General features: G+C 38.2%; 1 protein-coding gene across 1 annotated transcript in view; it reads left to right on the top strand.

Moving 5' to 3' along the window:
- The window catches only part of ST6GALNAC3 (ST6 N-acetylgalactosaminide alpha-2,6-sialyltransferase 3), a 411,951-nt gene that overhangs the window by 187,943 nt on the left and 199,033 nt on the right, over positions 1 to 24,975 (top strand). The window contains exon 3 of the mRNA XM_082665320.1: positions 6,552 to 6,961. Within this exon, the coding sequence (XP_082521446.1) occupies positions 6,552 to 6,961 (410 nt within the window). The remainder of the gene's footprint in view (positions 1 to 6,551; positions 6,962 to 24,975) is intronic.

The raw sequence follows: 24,975 nt of genomic DNA, 5'->3' as shown, positions 1-24,975 counted from the left end.
TTTACTTGAATTTTTAGTGACCTTTTCTAATCCTGACTGTTTCATAATTTAATGTCTTGACCTTCGTTTTCTGTAGAGCCACCTCAGTGATAAATGCAGAGATTTAATAACTAGAACTAGTTGACAGGGGACCTTTCGTACCTGGCCATTTCTCTTTGCTGGGGAAACCACACTGTTTTGCAAGTTTTAATTCACAGATTTTAATTATCTATTGTATTGTCTATAAGCTTATTCATGGAGAAAAAAGTAAAGGTTAAATATTTCATTCTTCTTACTGATTAAAATGTAAAGTGCTTGGCAGTTGTCCCAATATATCATTCAAAAAGGAAAGGGCAGTTTGTCTGATTCTTACCCAAAGAAGAGAGAAGGGGAATTTTCCAGAGTGGTTGGTAGCGAGCAGGATGGAGAAAGTGGCCAGGGGGTGAGCTGTCTCATTAGCTGGATGAGGGTGACCGTGTGTGTGTGTGTGTGTGTGTGTGTGTGTGTGTGTGTGTGTGTGTGTGTGTGTGTGTGTAAATTTAGAGCAGAAAAACAGAAAGAAGTCTTTAACTATATGTGTCCTAGTTTGAAGAGAAAAGTGACTGTGACTCAACAAAAGGTGAAACTTGCCGATCAGAGTGAATGACCTGTTAGTTTTGGTCATTTTTTCTTTTTTCAACCAGGCAAGGATCAGTTGGGCATGTCATGGTAAATTGGTTCCTAGAGTCCACCTAAATAATATTTACACACAGGAAAATAAGGCTAATTATTAAAATACCACAGACTCTTAAAAAGAGATGAGAAGAGCCACGTCTTCCTCCTTACCTCCATAGTAGCAAGGATTTCTGGCGCTTACGTTCTTCAACGTTTATGCAAACGAGAATCCATTTCTGTGCTACATGCTCATGCTTCGGAAAAGATAAAAATAAAAATCAGCATGCCTGTAAAATGACCTACAGGATGAGCATAGTATCCCAGGCAGCCAGTGTCCTAGAACCTACATGCCTTCTTCATATGGAGAGGGGAGCGACTCAAAGAGTTAGAGGAGGGCTTGGCATCTCCAGCAGACTTTGCTTCCCAAGGACTTGAAAGCAACCACTGGGGGCTTCTAGAGTGCATTTGCCTCAAGGAGTCTTTCCGACAGGGGGAGGTATTCTCTTTAGCCACGGAGACCAGCTTATAACAGCATCTGCCATGGCCTTTTGTTTTCTCGGACATGGACTGTAATCATTTAATGCTTCAGAAAGAAACACGATTCACTGCTGCTATGAAAAAAAGTTTGAAAAGCAGATTGAGTGAAAAGATGTGGAGGACCATTTTAAAGCCAATAAAATTGGTCATGATTAGATTATCTTAGACTAAAATTTCAGCCGTATTTCAAACTGAAATATTAAGAAAAAAATGTCCACATAATTTCTTCTGCCATCATAATGCCATTGTCAGAAAGGAGAGGTTAATTCTACCCCCATGCAAACTGTAACACTCCTGAGGGGACTTTCATCAGCTAAGAACTTTGTCCTGTTTTGGTGAAATTCTTGGCCGCCAGCATGGTTAAGAGCATTAATTTATAATTTAATATAAATAATTTTAATATGATACTGGGTGAGATTTGCGGTGTTTGCCTGTATGTATATTAGGAATAGTGCAAATTAATAGTAAATATTTCTTTAATATCCCCCACTTCTTAATAGTGCTGTGAGTGCATTTCATGAAAGGTAATATGTGCTCTCTTTTTAACCTGAAAGACATGTAGTACCCACTGGACATCATGTTTGTCTCAATTTCGTCAACTCATTAATGGGAAATAAAAACTAACTTTTGAAGAATTTATTATGAGAACTGAATGGAATAATGTAATAAAGTGCTGGGCAGGATGACTGGCCCATAGTATGTATTCAATCATGTTAATATCAATAAATGTAATACACCATACTTATATATCTCCCTCACACTGCTTCTTCCCTCTCTCATCCTCTCCCTGCATCCCAGACAGGAATCAAGTCCTTTTTCTTGTAAGGAGGCAAATGTCAAGATTTGTTTTAGCAGAGAAAGGACCTGTTTTTCAAGGCAATCCCTTAGACCTTTAAAATAGTATATGAATTGACCCTAGCTGATCATAAAACTTCCCCACCTACCTCAAGGCTGTGTACTGAGGTTAAAACTCACACTGATTAGAATTCTAAAATTATTTTACCCTTAACAGAGCCTTGCACAGAATAGGTGCTAGGTAAAAATTACTTGATTGTTTACTAGATATCACCAAATACTTAACTTTCCCCAAGCTGACTGTTATTTCCAGATATGCAGGTATAGAGCCAGTATTATTTTGCAGAGGGAGAAAATACCCAAATCAAATAAGACAAATCTTGGAGATATTGCAGGTTCAGTACTGGACCACTGCAATAAAATGAATATTGCAGTAAAGTCACACGAATGTTTTGGTTTCCCAGGGCATGTAAAAATTATGTTTACACTATACTATAGTCTATTAAGTGTGCAATAGCCTTATGTCTAAACAAATACATGCCTTAATTTAAAAAATACTTTATTGCTAAAATACTCTAACCATCATATGACAATGTGGGTTGCTGCACACCTTCAATTTGTAAAAAACGCAATATCTATGAAGCGCAATAAAACGAAGCCCAGTAAAACAAGGTATGCCTGTATAATGATGTTACCACTAAAAAAAAATCAGTGTCTTAGATGTCAAATAAAAGAAAGCGTTTGACATTTGCGAGCTTTCTCTTAACAGTGACACAGTTGCCTAGACAGGGTCAGCTGTATATTTGTGGTGATCTCAGTTTATAGACACAGCCCAAGCCCAAGCAAAGCGTTTGGCTTGATGTTTTGAGTGTGCAAGAGGAAAAGACAAAGAGGTCAAGTTTGTTTTTAATAAAGAAAAACAAAAAATAGGGACAAGTCAACTGAAAAGGAGAATTGAAAGTTAAGATGAGGCTTGATAAAGTGGAGCCAGATAAATCTTTCCAAAGGTCTCGGAAAATCCAGGGCCTCAATCTAGAAAGAAACTGCTTACTGAGGCAGAACTGAGCGAGTGGACACATATGGAATAAATTTTCAAGCAAGGGCCTCAAATCAAATAACATAAACGAGCTCAAGAAACAGCAGGACGTTTTAACAAAGAAAGTTGAGATCACAAGATGCAGCGATAAAGCTAATAAAAGGAACTGAGATAACCAGATAAGAGCAGCTCTTGGGTCAAACCATCCATTCATGCCCAGGTGCGGCTTTCTTTTTATCATAGCTTACTGTAGTTTGAAGGTGCCTTCAAACATATAAATGAGTCCCTTGTGCTTTAACAAGCTCTTTGTGTTACCTGAAGCTTCTGATTATGATTAGGATTGTTTCATTCATCTAGCCCTGCGCTCTTATCATGCTGTAAAGATGGTTCCTGCAACCAGGTGGTAAATAGAGCAGTCACTCCATGCAGCCATGTCTCCTGGCACCTCATTCAGGAAACCAGACAGCTAGGCAGGTCTGAGAACAAGAAGTATGACATGCAGAAGTTTCTTACCACTCTGGCCGTGGTGACAATATGGCCAAGCGAAAAGTATAAAAGAAAGGGGCAATTTAAAGATCACAACCTATCCCCAAAGTCATTACATTCGTAGCACCCTGCCCAATTACATGTTTGTCACATAGACAAGCTGTTATTCCCAGTGTTTGCCCTCAAGTTGTTAGTCAGCTGCTGACCTCGTAAACTGCACAGCTGCAGCATCCTGATATGTTGTCATGAAACAGATTGTGATGTCTTAATTGATCACTCTCAGAGGTCACAATTGTCAAGTGAAACCAGTATACTGATTTTTATTAGTTAAATTAAGCTTTGTTACAGCAGAACCAGCTAATTCACTTTAACGACTTGGAAATCCAATGCAGATTGCTACATGTTGTAGATTAGAACACACCCAAGGCTTTTTCTTTATATCTTTCTTTTTGATTCTTTTTTTAATGTGTGGAGGCCTGTATCCTCAAAATGTTTTTATTATACAGTGAAGCAACTTCTTGGAACAATAAATGGAACCTAACCTCCCTGTACCATATGCATCTTGGTGATAAGTTGGAATGTGCCATGTGACCCACACAATTTAAATCAGGCATTGATTTGTGTGACTCTAAGTGAGTTTGGAGGACTCCGCTAAGTGTAATGGATGTCAGGCCCAGCTGCAAATCGCCTGGCAGGAAGAACATTGTGTTCTTCCTTATCATCCCCAAAGACTGTGGGCTCCTAGGTGCTTGAGGAAGGGGCTTAGATCAATGCCTGATTCTCAGAGGCATCCCCTTGTGCCTCCATTTGCCCACTGGTGAAGTTTTCACTATGACACCAACCTAGAGAACCCCATTTCCAAGTGCTCTAATATACTCACCCGCTTTGAGCAGACCTATTCTAACCTGGCGCCTGGATCACCTGCTGCCCACCTTAGTTCAGAAATCTTACTGTAGCAGGAGTGATGGATAGTCCCTTTCATAGCAGAGTTTTAAGACACTTCACAAATGGACCTTTGTGGGCTGCATAAGTAAAGCTTTTTTGAAATTCTTAATTTGACATCTCAAATAAATACCCTTGTCATTCTAGTGTATTTTACAGTGTACCATGAAAACAAAATCAAAGAAGTAAAGTTAAATTAATGTAATAACTGTTAGCATCCAGAATACAATGGGAAGCATAAGGATGCTCATCAAAGCAATTTTTTTGTGATATAAAAAAATCAGATAATAGCTAATGCCCAGAAGGAGGCAGATAGGTACATTATGGTACATCCATACAATGGAATATTATGCAGGCATTAAAAATATCGCTAAGGACTATTTACTAACATGGGAAAGTTTAATGATGTGGAATTAATTGAAAAATCAAGGCGGCCAAATTGTATAAATGGTATTTCTCAACATGTCTAGAAGGAAGAAAATACCACAAAACATTGTAGCCGTTGTTGAGTGGTGGAAATATGGAGAGTTTTAATTCTTTTTATATTTTTCAAGTTTTCCACAATAAGCCCATATTACTTTAATAATCAGGAAGATAAATAAAAGCTACTTGAGTAGTTTTGTTATAACATTTGCTGCAGGAGTCTGTGTTCAAGTCACCTTAAATCTAACAGGTCTGGAAATGAGCTCCTGCTTCCTCCCCCGGTCTGTTTCTCCTGAAGCCTTCTCCTTCTCAGTTAAAGGCAGCTCCAGGCTTCCAATTTCTTAGGCTAAAAATCTGAAGTTATCCTCGACTCCTTTCTCTCTCTCAGATCTCACCTTCCATCTACTGGTCAACCCAGCAAGCCCTACCTTCAGAAAATATCCAGCATGTGACCAGCTTCTTACCACCACCTCTGCTACCCAACCTGGTCCAAGCCATCATCCTCTCTTGCTGGGATTATGGCAGCATCCTGTTCTCACAGTTTCTACCCCTGCCTTCCTTGTGTCAGTTTTCCACACAGCAGCCAAAGCTGTTACAACGTGACTTGGATCAGTCATTCCCCTGCCCAGAGCCCTCAGTGGCTCTTAAGTAAAAGGCCCTAAGTGACGGCTCCCCTGCCACCTCTCTTGCCCCAGTACTCACTTGCTATTCTCAGTGCTCTGCCAGGCCACATTGCCCTCCCTATTGTTCCTCTCCTACCCTGGGGTATTTGCAGAAATGCCTTTTTTTTTTTTTTGCAAAATCCCATGGTCAGCCCTTTTACTTCGTTCAAGTCTTTCCTCAAATATAATTTTTTCCTGAGGCCTTTTCTGGTCACTCCACCAACACACACACATACATTCACATAGATACATCCTTACTTCCTTCCTTGCTTTAATTTTCCCTATTTAGTACTCACCTCCATCTAACATATACTGTGCAGATTTGTCTGTTACCTTTCTTCCCTCACTTGAATGTAAGCTCTGTGGGAGTAGGGATATTTGTTTAAAATGTTCACAGCTGAATCCCCAACCCCTAGAACATGGTACATAGTAGTTAGTAGTTAGTCAAATAACTACTTTGAGTCCCTACCATTGACAGTTGTGTGATAATTATCCTGGTGACTTTTCTGAGTCTCTTTGCTACTCAATTTGCCCACCTAGATTGAACCTGTTGGTATGTTGATATGTTTCTTCTGGATTGCTTTTCTCTTTTCAACTAAATCAGTAATTCTAGATGAATTGGAAAAGTCCATTTCTTCCCTAATATTAAGTTCAGGGTCTTAATAAATTATCTTAATTAATGAATTATCTTAATTATCTAAATTAAATTGCTTTCATTTCCTGACTTAACCACTATATATTGAGCTACTATAGTATTCCAGGGACTTCTGGGGAGTGAGGTTAAAATGAAGAAGACAGACATTGATTTTGCTGTTACAGAGTTTACCGTCTAGTAGACAGGCGTAATTAAATAATAAATTAAAGTGCAATACAACTACTGTTGGTTTGGTATAAATATATTTCAGAGGTATTCCCACACTCAGCAGTTATGCACAATATCTGGATTTTCTGTTTTCCCAGAGGAACTTGTTTGGATAGATGGAACTTACTAATTTACACATTTCTTCCCCCGCCCTGTTTCTCTTTTTGTTTTTCAGCCTTTGCAACTGGACTGTAACCTTTGTGCCATAGTGTCAAACTCAGGTCAGATGGTTGGCCAGAAGGTGGGGAACGAGATAGATCAGTCTTCCTGCATTTGGAGAATGAACAATGCCCCCACCAAGGGCTATGAAGAAGATGTTGGCCGCATGACAATGATTCGAGTTGTATCCCATACCAGCGTTCCTCTTTTGCTGAAAAACCCTGATTATTTTTTCAAGGAAGCAAATGCTACTATTTATGTTATTTGGGGCCCTTTCCGCAATATGAGGAAAGACGGCAATGGCATTGTTTACAACATGCTGAAAAAGACTGTTGACATCTATCCCAATGCCCAGATTTACGTGACCACGGAGAAGCGCATGAGTTACTGTGATGGAGTGTTTAAGAAGGAAACTGGGAAAGACAGGTGAGTCCTCTGAGAAGCAGCCTTATTGTCTTTTATGCTAAATCTTTGCTGAGTTCTTTTGCCAGCTGTCAAATGAACAGAGTAACTTTTCAAACTGATTGTTATATGTTTTGGACTATTATGATTACTTGATGAGCCAGCAGCTAGGCCCCATTTATTCCACCTACCCCACCTTCTGTTCTCTCCCTTTTGATTGGCTTGAGGCTCCAAAAAAGCACTGGCTGCTTCCCCAAGGTATCTTTAGATTTCTTCTTATTTAGCTCAATTTGCTATTGAATAAATTGGATTTTAGCCGAAAGAAGTCTACACATTTCTGTTTTAAAATAGAAATGTGAGAGAACTTTAGGACCTAAACTCCTTTGGAAGCTGTGGCAAAAATTTACTGAGAGCACAAAACAGAACAAGCTATTGATTCTCTAATAAGGTTGCATAGCTTCTTGCCTGCAAATAGGTCCTACGATCGTGAACACCATAACTTAGCATTTAACATGTTAAGCAGAATACCATGTTGAAATTATGCATTCCTTAAAATCATTAACAGTGGATTCTTGAAGGGAAATGAGATATACATACCGTTCACTCAATGATCTAAAAACCAATTTGCATTTTTCTCATTACATCCGGTTTTCTGCAGCATTCTGTAAACCGCCTTTCCCGAGGCCTGCCTGTCTTCTTCTTCTACTCCTTACTTTTGCTGCTTCCTCCCCCTGCTTCTTCTTCCTCTTCTCCCTTGTAACTATTGCTCACCACTCTTTCTTCCTCTTTAGAAAGGTAACCAGTATGTGAGAGAGAAGTAGAATTATAAATTAGTTTACCTTAGTTCATATATCTATTTCTAATCAAGAACGGCTGCAGGAAAATATTGAAACTGATTGCTGAAAGTTTGAATTACTGTGAATTTTGCTTTTTTGTGTAATACTATGGATAAATTGAGCATTGACTATAATTCCAATGTTAACATTCTGATTTCCTCAAAATATCTGTCTTTTATTCTTCCTTATTATCAAATTTAAACTTTCAACTATATTGCAGTGTGTGCTTGAGAAGGGAAGTTTCTGATGTCTCTGGATGTAATTTAAATGCTGATAATTATTTTAAAATCTTATCTGGCTCAACTCTCCTACTGATAATGTAGGTGGAATTTAGTGTTTTCTACTTCTGAGCACCAAAAATGCATAGCTTCTAATGAAATGCAAGACAAATAGCCACGATAGTGACCCCTTCCACTTTAGTGTTAGCAAGAAGAAGCCCAGTGTTAAGATTTGAAGCAGTGTAGCATAAACAGTCCAAAGAGACAGGCACTCGGGATAAAAGGAGTAGGTACGTGCTTCAAAGAAATACTCTCACATGTAGCACCATTCTATATAAATACGACCATTCTCAAGTGGCTTTGGAAATTTCTGGTCTCTCACTAGCCCAGAGCAGTGCAGTTAATTAGGTATATTTGGTTTTTCATTAGTAACATTTAGCCCTCGGGGTATGCCCTAGTCATAACTATAAGCCCTAGAATAATTCTGGGGTATCAGAGAAGAGCTCAGCATGCTGTCTGTCCCCATGTGTTTATATCATGCTGGCTTTGCTGTGAGCTTTCGGTGAGACAGCACTGTCACAGATGTGTGGATTGTACAACAAGCACCGGAAGAGAATAGCTTTGGGAGATTCAGTTTCCTACTGGCTGTGATGAGGAAAGCTGTTTGTATAGTGGGAAAAAGCGCACTTGGTAAAATTAATTTGCAGGTATCATTCAGTTGGTAGAGTTACCAAAATAAAAGTAGAAAAAACAAGTCACAATGATTTTATGATGCTTTCTTGCTGTTTTCTTCCCCAAGTCTAATCCCGTCTGGTGCTTCACTGAATACTACAAACAGACCAAAGAAGACAACTATGCTAGAAATGAGCAGAACAGATGGTTTTGGTAAAATCTGGTTGGATGACAAAAGGTCTACCAAAACGACCTCAAGGGTAGCAGTCTCCACAATGATTTAAATCTGTACCCTAAATTTAGCCGTGTGGATTTTATTGTTAAAGATTTTCCCATAATGACCTGATGTTCATTGCCAGATTTCAAAGAAGGATATTTTTTAGCTTTTTATGAAGGAAAATGTCAGACTTATAGGGAGACTAATGCTGTAGTGAACTGCTGTATACCACAGCTCAGATTGAATAATTATTAACTCATAGCCAATCTTGTTCTATCTATACCCCTGTACACTTTCTCCCTCCCCAAGGATTATTTTGAAGCAAATGCCAGATATCATATTATTTTATTCATAAATATTTCAGCATGTATCTCTAAAAGATAAAGATTCTTAAAAATAAACACAATGTCATTGTCCTACAGAAAAATCAGCATACTTTCTTAATAACGATATATATTTAGTCTGTTTTCAAATTTCTCCAATGATCTCATTAATATTTTTAACAGTTAATTGAATCGGGATTAGTGTTAAATTCTGTGCATGTTCAAATCAGGATTAGCATAAGGGCTTTACAAATAATTGATACGTCTCCTATATTTCTCTTAACACATGGCTTCTTCTCTCCCACTCTCTCCCTGTATTATTGAAAAAAAACCTAGTCATTTGTGCACAATCTAGATTGTGCTGATTGCACCCCCATGATACTTCTACTTTGGTATCTCTATATTGAGGATTTATTGGATTCGGGTCTAATTTTTTAAAAAAAAATTATCAAGACTATTAGGTGATACCTCTATCAGGATGAAGACCATCTAGTTTTCTGTCTCTTTATGTTAGCATTCATTAATGATCATTGTCTAGATTGAATAGTTCATTAGAGATTACAGAATGGTGATATTTCATCATTTCTTTTTCATTTATTAACTAATATACCTTATAAAGAGAAACTTGATCTCATTAACCATTTGGTTACCATGAGATAGAAGATGGTACCAATTCTTTCTCTTTATTAGTTATTTTTTGTTTTTCTTTTATTTTTTTATACAGCAGGTTCTTATTAGTCATCCATTTTATACACTGCAGTGTATATATGTCAATCCCAACCTCCCAATTCATCACACCATCCCACCCCCTGCTGCTTTCCCCCCTTGGTGTCCATATGTTTGTTCTCTACATCTGTGTCTCAATTTCTGCTCTGCAAACTGGTTTATCTGTACCATTTTTCTAGATTCCACATACATGCGTTAATATAGGATATTTGCTTTTCCCTTTCTGACTTACTTCACTCTGTATGACAGTCTCTAGATGCATCCACATCTCCACAAATGACCCAACTTCGTGCCTTTTTATGGCTGAGTAATATTCCATTGTATATATGTACCACATCTTCTTTATTCATTTGTCTGTCGATGGGCATGTAGGTTGTTCCATGACCGGGCTATTGTAAATAGTGCTGCAATGAACATTGGGGTGCATGTGTCTTTTTGAATTATGGTTTTCTCTGGGTATATGCCCGGTAGTGGGATTGCAGTGTCGTATGGTAATTCTATTTTTAGTTTTTTAAGGAGCCTCCATACTGTTCTGCATAGCGGCTGTATCAATTTACATTCCCACCAACAGTGCAAGAGGGTTCCCTTTTCTCCACACCCTCTCCAGCATTTGTTGTTTGTAGATTTTCTGAAGATGCCCATTCTGACTGGTGTGAGGTGATACCTCATTGTAGTTTTGATTTGCATTTCTCTAATAATTAGTGATGTTGAGCAGCTTTTCATGTGCTGTCTTCTTTGGAGAAATGTCTATTTAGGTCTTCTGCCCATTTTTGGATTGGATTGTTTGTTTTTTTAATATTGAGCTGCATGAGCTGTTTATATATTTTGGACATTAATCATTTGTCCGTTGATTTGTTTGCAAATATTTTCTCCCATTTTGACGGCTGTCTTTTCATCTTGTTTATGGTTTCCTTTGCTGTGCAAAAGCTGTGAAGTTTCATTAGGTCCCATTTGTTTATTTTTGTTTTTATTTCTATTACTCTAGGAGGTGGATCAAAAAAAGATCTTGCTGTGATTTATGTCAAAGAGTGTTCTTTCTATGTTTTCCTCTAAGAGTTTTATAGTGTCCGGTCTTACATTTAGGTCTCTAATCCATTTTGAGTTTATTTTTGTGTCTGGTGTTAGGGAGTGTTCTAATTTCATTCTTTTACATGTAGCTGTCCAGTTTTCCCAGCACCACTTATTGAAGAGACTGTCTTTTCTCCATTGTATATCCTTGCCTCCTTTGTCATAGATTAGTTGACCATAGGTATGTGGGTTTATCTCTGGGCTTTCTATCTTGTTCCATTAATCTATATTTCTGTTTTTGTGCCAGTACCATATTTTCTTGATTACTGTAGCTTTGTAGTATAGTCTGAAGTCAGGGAGTCTGATTCCTCTAGGTCTGTTTTTTTCCCTCAAGACTGCTTTGGCTATTCGGGGTCTTTTGTGTCTCCATACAAATTTTAAGATTTTTTTGTTCTAGTTCTGTAAAAAATGCCATTGGTAATTTGATAGAGATTGCACTGAATCTGTAGATTGCTTTGCGTAGTATAGTCATTTTCACAATGTTGATTCTTCCAATCCAGGAAAATGGTATATCTCTCCATCTGTTGGTATCATCTTTAATTTCTTTCATCAGTGTCTTATAGTTTTCTGCATACAGGTCTTTTGTCTCCCTAGGTAGGTTTATTCCTAGGTATTTTATTCTTTTTGTTGAAATGGTAAATGGGAGTGTTTCCTTAACTTCACTTTTAGATTTTTCATCATTAGTGTATAGGAATGCAAGAGACTTCTGTGCGTTAATTTTGTATCCTGCAAGTTTACCAGATTCATTGATTAGCTCTAGTAGTTTTCTGGTGGCCTCTTTAGGATTCTCTATGTATAGTATCATGTGGTCTGCAAACAGTGACAGTTTTACTTCTTCTTTTCCAATTTGTATTCCTTTTATTTCTTTATCTTCTCTGATTGCTGTGGCTAGGACTTCCAAAACTATGTTGAATAATAGTGGCGACAGTGGACATCCTTGTCTTGTTCCTGATCTTAGAGGAAATGCTTTCAGTTTTTCACCATTGAGAATGATGTTTGCTGTGGGTTTGTTGTATATAGCCTTTATTATGTTGAGGTAGGTTCCCTCTATGCCCCATTTTCTGGAGAGCTTTTATCATAAATGCATTTTGAATTTTGTCAAAAGATTTTTCTGCATCTATTGAGATGATCATATGGTTTTATTCTTCAATTTGTTAATATGGTGTATCACATTGATTGATTTGTGTATATTGAAGAATCCTTGCATCGCTGGGATAAATCCCACTTGATCACGGTGTATGATCCTTTTAATGTGCTGTTGGATTCTGTTTGCTAGTATTTTGTTGAGGATTTTTGCATCTATATTCCTCAATGATATTGGTCTGTAATTTTCTTTTTTTGCAGTATCTTTGTCTGGTTTTGGTATCAGGGTGATGGTGGCCTCAGGGAATGAGTTTGGGGTGTTAGCTCTTCTCTAAATGTTTGATAGAATTCACCTGTGAAGCCATCTGGTCCTGGACTTTTATTTATTGGAAGACTTTTAATCACAGTTTCAATTTCATTACTTGTGATTGGTCTGTTCATATTTTCTAGTTCTTCCTGGTTCAGTTTTGGAAGGTTATGCCTTTCTACAAATTTGTCCATTTCTTCCAGGTTGTCCATTTTATTGGCATAGAGTTGCTTGTAGTAGTCTCTTAGGATGCTTTGTATTTCTGCGGTGTCTGTTGTAACTTCTTTTTCATTTCTAATCTTATTGATTTGAGTCCTCTCCCACTTTTTCTTTATGAGTCTGGCTAATGGTTTATCAATTTTGTTTATCTTCTCAAAGAACCAGTTTTTAGTTTTATTGATCTTTGCTATTGTTTTCTTTGTTTCTATTTCATTTGTTTCTGTTCTTATCTTTATGATTTCTTTCCTTCTGCTAACTTTGGGATTTGTCTGTTCTTCTTTCTCTAGTTCCTTTAGGTGTAAGGTTAGATTGTTTACTTAGGATTTTTCTTGTTTCTTGAGGTAGGCTTGTATAGCTATAAACTTCCCTCTTAGAACTGCTTTTGCTTCATCCCATAGGTTTTGGAGCATCGTGTTTTCATTGTCTTTTGTCTCTAGGTATTTTTTGATCGCCTCTTTGATTTCTTCTGTGATCTCTTGGGTATTCAGAAATGTATTGTTTAGCCTCCATGTGTTTGTGTTTTTTACGTTTTTCCCCCTGTAATTGACTTCTTATCTCATAGAGTTGTTGTCAGAAAAGATGTTTGATATGATTTCAATTTTCTTAAATTTACTGAGCCTTGATTTGTGACCCAAGATGTTACCTATCCTGGAGAATGTTCCGTGTGCACTTGAGAAGAAAGTGTAATCTCCTATTTTTGGATGGAATGTCCTATAAATATCAATTAAATCTATCTGGTCTATTGTGTCATTTACAGCTTGTGTCTCCTTATTAATTTTCTGTTTGGATGATCTGTCCATTGGTGCAAATGAGGTGTTAAAGTCCCCCACTATTATTGTGTTACTGTCAATTTCCTCTTTTATAGCTGTTAGCAGTTGCCTTATGTATTGAGGTGCTCCTATGTTGGGTGCATATACATTTATAATTGTTATATCTTCTTGGATTGATCCCTTGATCATTATGTTGTGTCCTTCTTTGTCTCTTGTAACATTCTTTATTTTAAAGTATATTTTATCTGATATGAGTATTTCTACTCCAGCTTTCTTTTGATTTCCATTTGCATGGAATATCTTTTTCCATCTCCTCACTTTCAGTCTAGTCTGTATGTGTCCCTAGGGCTGAAGTGAGTCTCTTGTAGACAGCATATATATGGGTCTTGGTTTTGTATCCATTCAGCAAGCCTGTGTCTTTTGGTTGGAGCATTTAATCCATTCACGTTTAAGGTGATTATCGATGTGTATGTTCCTTTTACCTATTTCTTAATTGTTTTTGGTTTGTTTTTGTACGTCCTTTTTTCTCTTGTGTTTCCCACTTAGAGAAGTTCCTTTAGCATTTGTTGTAGAGCCAGTTTGTTGATGCTGAATTCTCTTAGCTTTTGCTTCTCTGTAAAGCTTTTGATTTCTCCATCAAATCTGAATGAGATTTTTGCTAGGTAGAGTAATCCTGATTGTAGGTTCTTCCCTTTCATCACTTTAAGTATATCATGCCACTCCGTTCTGGCTTGGAGAGTTTCTGCTGAGAAATCAGCTGTTAACTTTATGGGAGTTCCCTTGTATGTTATTTGTCATATTTCCATTGCTGCTTTCAATAATTTTTCTTTGTCTTTAATTTTTGCCAATTTGATTACTATGTGTCTCATCATGTTTCTCCTTGGTTTTATCCTGTATGGGACTTGCTGTGTTTCCTGGACTTGGGTGGCTATTTCCTTTCCCATGTTAGGGAAGTTTTCGACTATAATCTCTTCAAATATTTTCTTGAGTCCTTTCTCTCTCTCTTCTCCTTCTGGGACTTCTATAAGGTGAATGTTGTTGTGTTTAATGTTGTTCCAGAGGTCTCTTAGGCTGTCTTCATTTCTTTTAATTTTTTTTTTCTTTATTCTGTTCTGCGGCAGTGAATTCCACCATTCTGTCTTCCAGGTCACTTATCCATTCTTCTGCCTCAGTTATTCTGCTGTTGATTCCTTCTAGTGTAGTTTTCATTTCAGTTATTGTATTGTTCACCTCTGTTTGTTTGTTCTTCAATTCTTCTAGGTCTTTGTTAAACATTTCTTGCCTCTTCTCGATCTTTGCCTCCATTCCTTTTCTGATTCCTGTATCATTTTCACTATCATTATTCTGAATTTTTTTTCTGGAAAGTTGCCTCTCTCCACTTCATTTAGTTGTTTTTCTGGGGTTTTATCTTGTTCCTTCATCTGGTACATAGCCCTCTGCCTTTTCATCTTGTCTCTCTTTCTGTGAATGTGGTTTTTGTTCCACAGGCTGCAGGGTTGTAGTTCTTCTTGCTTCTGCTGTCCACCCTCTGGTGGATGAGGCTATGTAAGAGGCTTGTAGAAGTTTCCTGATGGGAGGGACTGATGGGGGGTAATGTTGGCTGTTGCTCTGGTGGGCAGAGCTCAGTAAAACTTTAATCTGCTTGTCTGGGGATGGGTGGGGCTGTGTTCTCTCCCTGTTGGTTGTTTGGCCTGAGGCAACCCAACACTGGAGGCTACCCGGCTCTTTGGTGGGGCTAATGATGGACTTTGGGAGTGCTCTCACCAAGGAATACTTACCAGAACCTCTGCTGCCAGTGTCTTTGTCCTCATGGTGAGACAGTGCCACCCCCAGCCTCTGCAGGAGACCCTCCAACTCTAGCAGGTAGGTTTGGTTCAGTCTCTATGGGGTCACTGCTCCTTCCCCTGGGTCCCGATGTGCACACTGCTTTGTTTGTGCTCTCCAAGAATGGAGTCTCTGTTTCCCCCAGTTCTGTCTAAGTCCTGCAATCAAATCCCACTAGCCTTCAAAGTCTGATTCTCTAGGAATTCCTCCTCCCGTTGCTGGACCCCCATGTTCGGAGACCTGACGTGGGGCTCAGAACCTTCACTCCAGTAGGTGGACTTCTATGGTATAAGTGTTCTCCAGTTTGTGAGTCACCACCCAGCAGTTATGGGATTTGATTTTATTGTGATTGAGCCCCTTCTACCATCTCATTGTGGCCTCTCCTTTGTCTTTGGATGTGGGGTATCTTTTTTGGTGAGTTCCAGTGTCTTCCTGTCGATGATTATTCAGCAGTTAGTTGTGATTTCAGTGTTCTCGCAAGAGGGAGTGAGAGCGTGTCCTTCTATTCTGCCATCTTGAACCAATCTCTTCTTTTTTAGTTTTAAGGCATTCATGCCCTATCATTCTCCAAAAGTCACCAGTAAATTTATTATTTTCAGTATTTACATATTGACTTATGTACTTAAACATTTTTGAAATATTTTGATTCATTCCAGTTATGTTCTTATGCTTAACTGTCCTATTTTGAGCTGTGGGAACCTCTTCACGCTGGATTTTGAGTGTTTTTGACATCTTTAGTAGTCTTGTAAAACAAAGTCTTTTAAATCTCCTTTGCTTCCTGGTATTATAGGATGTTTCAGGCTCTTCTTGTACATATCCTGATGCAAAAATGGATTCAGACTTTTTTTTCCAAAGAACTTTCGTCTTTTTAGTATTGAAGAGAGCATAATCTTGGCACTACACATGCTCATTACTACTGGATTGGTCTTTGTTTTATGGTCTTTTCATTGGACAGAGCTAGTATATAAACAACATATGCTGTATATATTGTTTAAAGATAAAATTGTTTTGAGTTCAAACTGAAACTTCCAATACAAATTCAGGTCTACCTGATTTTTATCTTACCTCATCTATCTTACATCTGTTCTTCTTTCTGCCATGCTGACAATCACAGGTCCTAGAGACACCAATGTAAATACTCATCTGCTTTATCCCACAGAATACACACAACACTTTTAGAATAAAAATAACAGCACAACCAAAATATAATTACTATAAACATTTTAAGATTATTTTGCATCAAAGAAAGTGTTTTATGCAAGCATTCATGTAGGTACATGCTTACAAAGTGTGTGTTGGTTATATGCTAATAAATGTTTGAAATATTTTTCTCCTAAGTAAATAGGAGGGGGTTAAGTGGTATACATCACTGCAGGCATGAAGGGATGAGGAAAAAGCATTGTCCATATAATTTGACTTTTGTGTAAAGTATTTTGGTTGATTTACCTGCACTTCCTGGAAGCAAGTGCTAATTTTCGTCATCAGGTTTTTTTTTTTAACATCTTTATTGGAGTATAATTGCTTTACAATGGTGTGCTGGTTTCTGCTTTATAACAAAGTGAATCAGTTATACATATACATATGTCCCCATATCTCTTCCCCCTTGCGTCTCCCTCCCTCTCACCTTCCCTATCCCACACCTCTAGGTGGTCACAAAGCACCAAGCTGATCTCCCTGTGCTATGCGGCTGCTTCCCACTAGCTATCTTTTTATGTTTGGTAGTGTATATATGTTCATGCCACTATCTCACTTTGTCCCAGCTTACCCTTCGCCCTCCCCATATCCTCAAGTCCATTCTCTAGTAGGTCTGCATCTTTATTCCCGTCTTGCCCCTAGGTTCTTCATGACCATTTTTTTTTTTTTTTAGATTCCATATATATGTGTTAGCATACGGTATTTGTTTTTCTCTTTCTGACTTATTCACTCTGTATGACAGTCTCTAGGTCCATCCACCTCACTACAAATAACTCCGTTTCTTTCCTTCTTATGGCTGAGTGATATTCCATTGTATATATGTGCCACATCTTCTTTATCCATTCATCTGTTGACGTCATCAGGTTTTTAATGGAGAAGTTATGTCACCATTATGATGTATAATTTATAAAATTAAAAAAATATTTTTCCGGGCTTCCCTGGTGGCACAGTGGTTGAGAGTCTGCCTGCCGATGTAGGGGACGCGGGTTCATGCCCCGGTCCGGGAGGATCCCACGTGTTGCGGAGCAGCTGGGCCTGTGGGCTGTGGCCGCTGAGCCTGCGCATCCGGAGCCTGTGCTCCGCAGTGGGAGAGGCCACAACAGTGAGAGGCCCATGTACCGCAAAAAAAAAAAAAAAAAAAAAAAAATATATATATATATATATATATATATATATATATATATTGTTCCTAGTAGTTAGAGTGATTCATGATAGGAAAGTGATTAAATTAAGTTCTTCAAATAAAAATTTGCCTCTCAGCTTAATTCTTCAAATTGTCAAAATCATTTTTAAAAAATATTAGCCCCTCCTCCATTCAAGGCGGGCATCTTTTCAGTTTTACAGTGGTTTTAATTTTTTTTTTTTTTTTTGTGGTACGTGGGCCTCTCACTGTTGTGGCCTCTCCCGTTGCGGAGCAAAGGCTCCGGACGCGCAGGCTCAGCAGCCACGGCTCACGGGCCCAGCCGCTCCGCGGCATGTGGGATCTTCCCGGACCAGGGCACAAACCCATGTCCCCTGCATCGGCAGGTGGACTCTCAACCACTGGGCCACCAGGGAAACCCCCCAGTGGTTTTAATTTTTATCTTAAGGGATTCCTTATTGAGAAAACATGAAGTAATAAAAGAAAATGTACCCTGTTAAGTTTCTTAGAATGAGTTTAGATCAACTCATATGCATATTGGAATACTTTTTCAAACCAAATGAAATTTAATTTGCTTTCTTATCAGTTACTGACTAAAATTATTTGGCTTGCCAGTTAGAAACGGTGACCTTGTGGGAAAGGTTGAGAGAACAGAGAGAGAGACTGCTTGCCCTTTCTCTGTTCATCTTCTGGGGCTCAGTTTTCTTTGGAATTCTAGGTAATTTGGGCAGTGGTCACCTTTATATTTTTACTTACCAAATATTTTTCTGGGAAACAGCTACCTTCAACAAACCAGAAACCTTTGGAATTAAAAGTCTTGCAGTCAAAATAATCTGGACCAAAATGGATCTCTTTTCCCCCTTTGAATGATTGGTGTGCATGCATAATACTAGCTTGCTGACATTTCCACATTTGCATTAATACATTTTAAGACTGAAATACCCTAGAGGTACTGTAGGGCTGACAGTGGCACATGGTACTGCATTCAACATTTGCAGAATGTGATTATGTGCCTGGCCATGTACAGATGTAAAACGAATGTTAACTCTCTTGGAGAAGCAACAAATCCTGTATGAGGTGTTCTGCTTACCTATGGGCATGTAGGCAGTTGCAGCTCGCATCCCACTTTAGAAATACATTGGCAAATGCAGGCACATTATTTAATTAAGTAATAATCCCATTAAAACTGCAAAGCTAATTCAGGGCTGATAAAGGGCCCTGAGCTCCCCTAAATAGGTCTTCATTAGCGGGCATAAATGTGGCTCTGCCTTCAGGGATGGATGAAATTAATGAAAGCTAGCAGCAAATAGATCAATATTTCAAGACCTTACTGCTTCAGGTGCAGAGGATGTGAAGGGAAGGAGTTACTTTTAAGGATCATTTAAGAAACAGGGTACACAAAAGTCAGTTTCAGAAGACACTGTCAAAATGGGAAACTGATTGGTAAATATCGAGATGGCTACATGGCTAATCATTGCCTGCATGCTCCATCCATTCCCACTCAGTCCTACAGAGAGAAAAAGAAATCAGTGATGTGTTGTTTCTCACAGCCTTGTGTTGGAGTCGATTTTGTCATCTGGTGTGGGTTTTAAGTGCAGCCCAGGTTTCGCTGTTTTAGCTTTGGCCATTTTGAAAGTTTCTTGTGCTGCTGTGTGATCGATTTTAGGGATTAAATTGTCTCACATCCGTTAGGTTTACAAACCCTTAGTATTTCCTAGAGTGGAAAGAGGAAAGCGTCCTCCCTGAGAATTTAGAAACTCTCTGAGAGTCCCCTCTGTTGGGACACAAGGCAGGCAAACTGCCTCAACAAATGCAGTACAGCGAGAGGAAGGGGCAAAAGCAAAAACTGGAAGATGTGCTAGCCCGAGCACCAGCCAAGAGGCACAGACACGTGCCTAGTTCACCCAAAGAAGTCCTGTGACTCAACCTGGACTCTGAAAACAAAAATGTCTAGTTATTTCTAACTTGGAATAAATAGGTACTAACCTTAGGAAAACCTGGACCAAGAGAAAATAGGCAAAGTAGAAAAATTCTTGGATTGAGAGACAGAACCCAGTATTAAAAACAGTATTTTCCTTTTTTTTCTTTTTGAAGACAGCCTTTGCAAATATAGCATCTCAGCACTTTTACAGGAGCAATGTTGACTCATCTCTGTTAAAATGAATTAATGTTCCCACCCCAGCTGATGTATTTGGCAGGAACAATGAGTTCACACAGCAGTCACGGGCAGACCCATAGGACTTCGGAGTCAAAAAGCATAATAAGGCGTCCAGGGCTGTGTTTTCATGCTAACAAGCATTGGGAAATAGTTGACTTCCTTTTTCCCATTATTCATGATGGCATGTAGTGACCTACATTAGGCCTCCTCTGTAATACACACAGGCTGGAAATTAAAAATTCACTAAAAATAGGGAAGAACCTATTTTAATAATGGGAAGATGGAAGGGATGTTTTTAATTTATCAATATATCAGTACTGACCTCTCTTTTGTTTAAAATTACACACATTCGTGCAAGGGCACCTGCACGCACGCACTGGGTGAAACCAATTTGTCAAAACAGCTTAGTTTAGGAGTAAAACAAGAGAAACATCTTTAATTCAGTGACTATATTTTTAAAAGGAAGACTATTCAGACTACTGGTAGTTGTAGAAATCAAGACTTGCAACCAGTCTACTTCAGAAAATGATGTTCTCCTGCGCCTTAGGATATGACTTGACGGAATGGCTAGATACATAGCCAGATTATGCTGTATAGAAAGCAGTCCCAATAGACATTTATGCTAAACAGTCCCTCAATATAAAGGCTTTTGAACACTACCAAGGGTGTGAACCTCAAAGACAAATAGACCTTAAATCGAAAGCTTCGTTAGAGTATATCTAACGAAGGGCTTTAAACTTTATAAGGGCTTTAAGGGTCTTCTTTTCTTTTCTTTTCCTGTTTATTTATTTATTTAAAGTCATGGGATTTTTATTTATTTAAGTCATGAGGTTTAGCTCTTTGGTTGATTTGCTTCCCTACTATAATTTGGATTTCTCCTCTCCTTTGATTTTTTTTTTTCATCTCCCAAGTTTAGATCAAAATCAAGGAAATTAAGAATGGTTATATACCGTCCATGAAAACTATGAAGCAGGGGCAATCTCTTTCTTTTTTCCTCAATTCTTGTATACCTTGACTCTTAAGACAGAGTTGGTTTCTTTGAGACTTTTCAACCTATACGGTATCCATCTATACTACTAGATTTTTACTTGCTTGGACAACATTTCAAGATATCTTGCTGAGATGCTGTAGGAGCTCTACAAATGTTTGTTGAATTGAATTTTTGCTTCTTTGAAAACAAAAATAAGAGACTTTTTATTAGATGTAGTAATGTTGACCTTCTAAATGGACTTCCCTCCTTAGCTTTTTTTTTTTACTAAAGAATGAGTCCTCTAGATCAGTACAGTATTGTCTTTCTTTCCTTTTCCCTTCCTCGCTTCCTTCCTCCCTCTGTCTCCCTCCCTCTCTCTCTTTCTGTTTAGTTACAGTACTTTTCAAACTTGAATGTACATGCAGTCACCTGCTGATTCAGGTGATTTGGAGTGGAGCCTGAGAATTTGCATTTTGAACAAGCTCCCAAGCCAGGCCAGTGCTTTTAATCTGCTGATGACACTTAGAACTGCACTATGTTAAATTGCTTTGAATGAAGAGACAGGACAACGTTTCATTTTTCCTTGAGTCAGAGAAATATGTAAGGGAAGAATAACTATGTCTCAAATAGCCTTGGTAATCTACTTGTAGTTGGATGCCAGTTTCGTGACTATGACCTGTTCCTGGCCATTTAAGCATGATGGCACTCTGAAGTCCTTAAGAATTCAATGAGGGTCTTATTTATCTCATCTTACTATGTTTATTTGTCCTCTTCTCTCATTAGACAACACACTTCTTAAGAACAGGGACTTTGCTTATCTCCAGTTTATTTTCAGACCTAGCACAGTGGTGGTTTACCATCAAAAGAGCAAACAAACGTGTTGTTTTCACTCTACTTCTCTCAGCTAAATGGCCCACAGATATTTCAGGTTTCCTTGAAATGACCTCAGCAATAGCTCATTTTCTTTCTTCTATCGTTACCACTACTGCTGCTCTAGTTGAGGCCTTCTTTTCCTCTCATATGGGTGACTATGAATATAGCCTTGCCTCTATGCCTTTGCAGAGATTGCTCCCTCTGCCTAAATTTTACTTCCTCCCATTACCATGCACACAAATGCATCCTTTATGACCAAATTAAATGTTACCTCTTCCATGAAGCCTTTGGTAATATCTCTAATTAGAACTCATATTTCCTCCTCTGAAAATCCATAGCATTTGGACTTTTTTTAAAAATAAAAATCATCACTCTCTACCATGCATTATTATTTATGTCTAATCCTCCAGGTAGTCCATAAACTCTTTAAGGGAATATCAGCTCTTATATATTTGTTTCCCCACCACCTGATACAGTGTTTGACTCTAATAGGTGTTTGGTAAACATTTGATAGATGAATGAATAAATGAGTTAAGGAGTGAAAGAAATAATACCCAATAGTTTTGTTTTTTTTTTAAGTTTCCAAGTCCCTTTGCCACTTGTTGAAATACTTGTGAATTTCCAAACACTTTTCTTCAGTATATAGGGGTCACAGTAATACCAAACGAGGCAAGTTATAGGATTGGATTTTGATAGAAAAGTTTCCACAGTTCTACTCAGACAGACCACCCCTTGCTCTATCTTACCCAAAGGCTGGCAAGTCTATTACCTTTGCCAGATATTTTGCAACTGGGCACTGGGTTTTTAATTAGTCACTGACAGAGCCATTCCTCAAATACAGGTTTGCATTTTAGTTTCACTTCAGTGGCAAAGCAGGTTCCAAGACTTCACTCACAATTCTGTTAGCTGTCAGTTGCCTGGTGAAAAAACAATTCCTAGCACCCAAGGTCATACTCTTGGGCCTTAGGCAGAACGGCCACAGAAGGCAGGAAACCAAAGACCCAAGTAAAGGAGAACTGATCACTATCCAACTGTATCTTCTAATTGTCTTCTAGACAATATTTTCTTCACTGATAACAAAGAAAGTGAATTGCCTTAGTGAAAATAGTTTTAAATAACTTTATGAAGGACATAAAGAAAAGGAAAAAAATAGTAGCAGTATCTTTTAACCTGCTGCATAAATGGTTGATGAAACTGTACACAGACTTAGAGGAAAATCAATTATGACATAATTCAGATCATGTCACTCTTCTGCTCAGAACCCTGAGGTAGTCTCCTATTTCCCTTAGAGTAAAAGCATAAGTTTTTTTGTTTTTTGTTTTTAAACATCGTTATTGGAGTATAATTGCTTTACAGTGATGTGTTAGTTTCTGCTTTATAACAAAGTGAATCAGCTATACATATACATATATCCCCATATCTCCTCCCTCTCGCGTCTCCCTCCGACCCTCCCTATCCCACCCCTCTAGGTGGTAAAGCACAAGTTTTTACAACGACTTACAATGCCTTCCAGGGTGACCTGGACCCTTGTTTCCTCTCTGGCCTCTATTTATTAAACTTCCTTCATGCTCATTCTGCTCTAGCCACACAGTCTTCCAAGCTGCATCTCAAACACACCAGGCATGCTCCCTCTTGCAGGCCTTCATTTCAGCCCTTTGCTGGATCACCCTTTCTCTTCATGTATTGCATGATCAACTCCATCATCTTCAAGCTTTTGCTCACGTCACCCACTCAGTGAGTCTACCATGATACTACTTAACATTGAAATCCCCACTCCCAATAAGCAGCATTCCCAATTCTCCTTACTTGGTTTAACTTTTCCTTTCTTTCCCCAACAGCATTGTTTACCTTCTAATATTTTTGTACTTATGGATTTTATCATTTATTGTTTGTCGTTCTCCCCTACTAGGATGTAAGTTCCTTAAGGGCAGGGATCATTGTCTGTTTTTGTTACTTATATATCTCAGCCCCTAGAATAGTGCATGGCATATAGTAGATACTTAATACTTGCTGAATGAATGACTAAGGGGTGGAAAACCAATTAAGTAAATAAAGGATTCAGGCAAACTTGCAAAACTTGTCTCATGGGGTCTACCAAAGCAACTTAAAAGGAAGAAAATACATGTGTTCAGAAACTATACAGTTAAGGTACAGGGTTTTTTTTTAATTAATTTTTTTATTGCAGTACAGTTTATTTACAATGTTGTGTTAGTTTCTGCTGTACAGCAAAGTGAGTCAGTTATACATATACATATATCCACTCTTTTTTAGATTCTATTCCCATATAGGTCATTACAGAGTATTGAATAGAGTTCCCTGTGCTTTACTCTATGTAGGTTCTTACTAGTTATCTATTTTATATACAGTGGTGTGTATTTCTCAATCCCAATCTCCCAGTTTACCACCCCCCCACATTCCCCCTTGGTAACCGTAAGTTTGTTTTCTACATCAAGGTACAGATTTAAGGCAATTTGTTCTGCTGTTATTCTATAAAATGATACTAGGATGACAGTTCTCTTATTCGAAGAGATCATCATGTCACTCAAGGAACTGGTCTGACTGATTTTTATTCTTCAGCACATGGACCAGTTGTTTAAACAGAATAGACCAAATTAGCTAATTTCTTTGGTATCCACAAAAACAGCAAAAATCTCTGACTCTTATTTGGGTTGGTAGAGTAGTAGTTCCCAAGCATGAGCCTATATCTGAATCGCCTGGAGGACTAGTTAACACACAGATTGCTAGGGCTACCCTGAGAGTTTCTGAGTTGGTGGCTCTGGGACAAGGACCTAGAGTTTGCAGTTCTTACAACTTCCCAGGTAATTCTGTCATTGCTGGTCCTGGGAACACACTTTGAGAACCTTTGTGGTACAGAAAGATTATAGGATATCAGGAGTTATATTCAATTGTTTTGAATACATTTGGTCCTATAATCTTTATACTGTTGGCGTAGTGTTCTGTGACCATCTAAAGTTACTTTTATTACGATTATTTTTAATGGTGAGGAATTTTTTAACTTGCTGTGAAAATCCTACTGCAGCTCTGTCATTCTATTCTTCACTTCCTTACAATCTTGCTCCTCTGTAGTCATGCCAGATGGTTCTGCTCATTAGCTTATGAAGAAGTGATGCTTTATCATTCTAGACAGACAAATCATTCTGTTCTCTGACTCTGAGTCAAGAATCAACATTTGGGTGTATGTTCAACCACTATTTGCTTTACAATTTTGCTCATTAGGTATTTATTACCCTGAAAATATATGAGCTAGTCATTATCCCTCTGTCATGTATTTCTCTCAAATTATATTCATTTAAAGTTCATATTGGCACCGTTTGACAACTGCCATCGTCACAGCATTATCTCCCCTAACATGTAATTTCTCTTTTGCCTGAATATCCGTAAAATTAAGATGCTGGATAATATTCCATTCTCTGACTCA

Source organism: Grampus griseus (genome assembly GCF_964374135.1).
Source record: "Grampus griseus genome assembly, chromosome: 1".
Lineage (NCBI taxonomy): Eukaryota > Metazoa > Chordata > Mammalia > Artiodactyla > Delphinidae > Grampus > Grampus griseus.
Note: the sequence above shows the minus strand (reverse complement) of the source record. Positions and strands in the feature narration are given on the sequence as shown.